This window comes from Phragmites australis, chromosome 16 (genome assembly GCF_958298935.1).
Source record: "Phragmites australis chromosome 16, lpPhrAust1.1, whole genome shotgun sequence".
NCBI classification, from domain to species: Eukaryota; Viridiplantae; Streptophyta; class Magnoliopsida; order Poales; family Poaceae; genus Phragmites; species Phragmites australis.
Genome location: NC_084936.1, coordinates 17,637,717 through 17,640,256, shown reverse-complemented (window position 1 = coordinate 17,640,256; position 2,540 = coordinate 17,637,717). Strand labels below are relative to the sequence as shown.

Below are 2,540 nucleotides of genomic sequence, written 5' to 3'. Positions count from 1 at the left end.
GAAGTTCTAACAATGAGTTCATGATGTTTGATTGAAGCAGATCCAGATATTTAATTGCTATTTGGTATATAGAAAAACAATACGAACTCTTAAATCATATGAACCACATAACCAAGGACCACCAGTAGTCCTTTTCCTTGTCAAAGCCAGCACAGAGAAAGATCTTGTTTTCTACTTTGTCCTTATAGATTTTTATGCAGTAACCTTTGGTAATGGTGGAGAATAAAGCTTCAACTGATGTGTCCACTTGGCATAAGAGAAATCAAAAGAGACGCTATCATAGGGCTGTAATTCGATACCATTAATAATCGATTATTCAATAAGAAGGGTGTGTTTTCCACCCCCTCAGTGTGGCCATCCTTATCAAGGACACGTTTCAATATTACCAGATGAACAGCGCTGCAGGGTCAAAATGGCAGCTCAGCTGCCACTATATAAACACCAAGACTGTGAGTCATCAGGTGAGTGTGACTGAGAGTAAAAAGAATGAAGAGCTTGCAAGGTGAGGTCCAGCTGAACATCCCTGCAACCAAGGCGTGGGAGATTTTCACCAATAATGAAACTGTGGCCAAGATCAACCCTGAGATGCTTGCTGGAGCAGAGTACCTGGAAGGCGATGGCAGCCCAGGCAGCCTCAGGCTCTTCAGGCTAGGACCTGGTAAGGTTTTCAGTAAATAGTTGAAGAGTTTTGCCCTGTAACATGCATTGTGATAATGTGTAAAATATAGTTGGGTGTTGAATAGAAAGCAACCGCTCTAATGTGTAAGCATGACTGATAAAAATTGACATGTTTCCTATGACATGACACCGATAAAAGCATATATCTGATCTTGCTGTATGAACCTGTTACCCCCTGCAAACTACAGCGCTGCATCACTTTGTGAAGGAATCAGTCCAGAAGATTGAAAAGATTGAGTCAGGCCGTTGCCTCGGGTATGAAGTCATCCGTGGTGAGCTGAAGGAGATGTATGATCCCTACCATGTCACCGTCTCCTTCATCCCCGTCCCGGGGAAGGAAGGCGAGCAGTGCATCGCCACATGGAAAGCCGAATTTGAGCCGATCTCCCCCACCACTCCAATGCCTGAGAATGCCAAGGATGCCGCCCTCGGGTTCCTCAAGCTGTTTGAGACGTGCGGTGCCTCCGACTAGTACATGTCAGGGATGTTGGTCACGGAAGAAAATGTGCTCAACTCCATTGGCTTTGGGATGTGTCATATGCCAATGGTATTATGTGTCTTGTGCCTGTATAATGTGTGCCCTGACGAGCACTAAGAAATACAAGTGCAGGGCAATAAGGATTGTAATGTTTTGTATTCCTCAGCGGTTGCTCTCCTTCCCTGTTTATATTTGATGTGCCCTACTTGGCTACAACATTTCTATGAGAATTTTCCAGTAAGCACTGCATTGTCCTTTGTAAAGTTGTCAATACATCTTTCTGTTCAATTCATTGTATAAGCTTAGCATATAATCTACAACTATAATATACAAAACACTGACTTGTGAACTGAGCATAACTCACTTGGTTAAGACCCTTGTGGTGAAACCTACCTACTCGGGTTCGAGTCCAGACTCGACATGGGTGCTTGATGTTGTACTTCCTTTAATCTAAAAAAACACTGGCTTTTGAAGACGGCAGGAGGGAAGTCTGATGATCTTAAAAGAATATTGTAGGTCGTATCCCTTTTCTTTTGTCATCGTATTATTTCTAAGTGATATAAACAAAATTTGAACCAAGAGTTGTTGACCGGTGAATGATTTGAAGTACTGGAGAGGGTGATGGCTAAGTCAGAACTCTAAGAAGATGAGTAGAAAACAAGTTAGAGTATCTTCAGCAGACTAGCTAAATTTTACTCTCCATATTTTCATTGGCTATCCACTCCAAAAAATTCCCTCTCTATATTTCTGTACACTCAAGCAGACTAGCTAAATCTCACTCTTCATATCTCATTTATCTATATTTTATTGATATCCATTTTATTTGTAATAGCTATTGTAACATCCCAAATTCTGCATGCATGTCATTGAGCACCCATGAGCTTCATGTGCACCATTTCTGAGATTGTTGTGCACAGGCTAAAGGAAATTACGTTCAAATTTGAATTGTTTAAATAAGACAAAATGGTGCATTCTTAAGGAACTTTCAATTTCCTTATATAATTTAGGGTGGAAATTAATTTTGTAAATTAGTGCTCCAGTTAACATGAATTGATATGTTCTCCCCTGATTTTTGAGAATTAAATTGATGCCCTAAAAATTCAAATAAGTTACAAAAACAGTTAAATTTGGGGAATTTTCATTTAATATGTGTAAGATATTTTGAGTTAAATCCAGTTAAAATGGATTCTTTGTTATTTATTCTATTAGCAGAAAAATCGGCATAATTTTAGGAGCTCTATAAAGTCACCTTTTGAATTTATGAATGTGGGGAGAAGGAATGGATTTTTGAACAAAACGCCTCAAGTTGCTGGAACGGAACAGGGGTGGAGCGCTTGGAGGTTGGAGCTACATTTGCTGATCCAGGGGACCGCTATGGTGAGTC

The 2,540-nt window shown here is 40.2% G+C and overlaps 1 protein-coding gene across 1 annotated transcript; it reads left to right on the top strand.

The window, feature by feature from the left end:
* The first annotated feature begins 452 nt into the window (after positions 1-452).
* Positions 453-1,413, top strand: LOC133895662 (major strawberry allergen Fra a 1-E-like). The gene is made up of 2 exons (XM_062336127.1): positions 453-658; positions 867-1,413. The coding sequence occupies exons 1-2, from the start codon at positions 487-489 to the stop codon at positions 1,148-1,150; spliced, it is 456 nt and encodes a 151-aa protein (XP_062192111.1). The 5' UTR covers positions 453-486; the 3' UTR covers positions 1,151-1,413.
* The last annotated feature ends 1,127 nt before the right edge of the window (positions 1,414-2,540 follow it).

What these genes read in the sequence shown, in the direction of transcription:
- LOC133895662 (XM_062336127.1), top strand. Translation starts at nt 487, where the DNA reads ATGAAGAGCTTGCAAGGTGAGGTCCAGCTGAACATCCCTGCAACCAAG. An exon ending in GCTCTTCAGGCTAGGACCTG is followed by an intron (nt 659 to 866) that starts GTAAGGTTTTCA and finishes TGCAAACTACAG; the next exon opens with CGCTGCATCACTTTGTGAAG.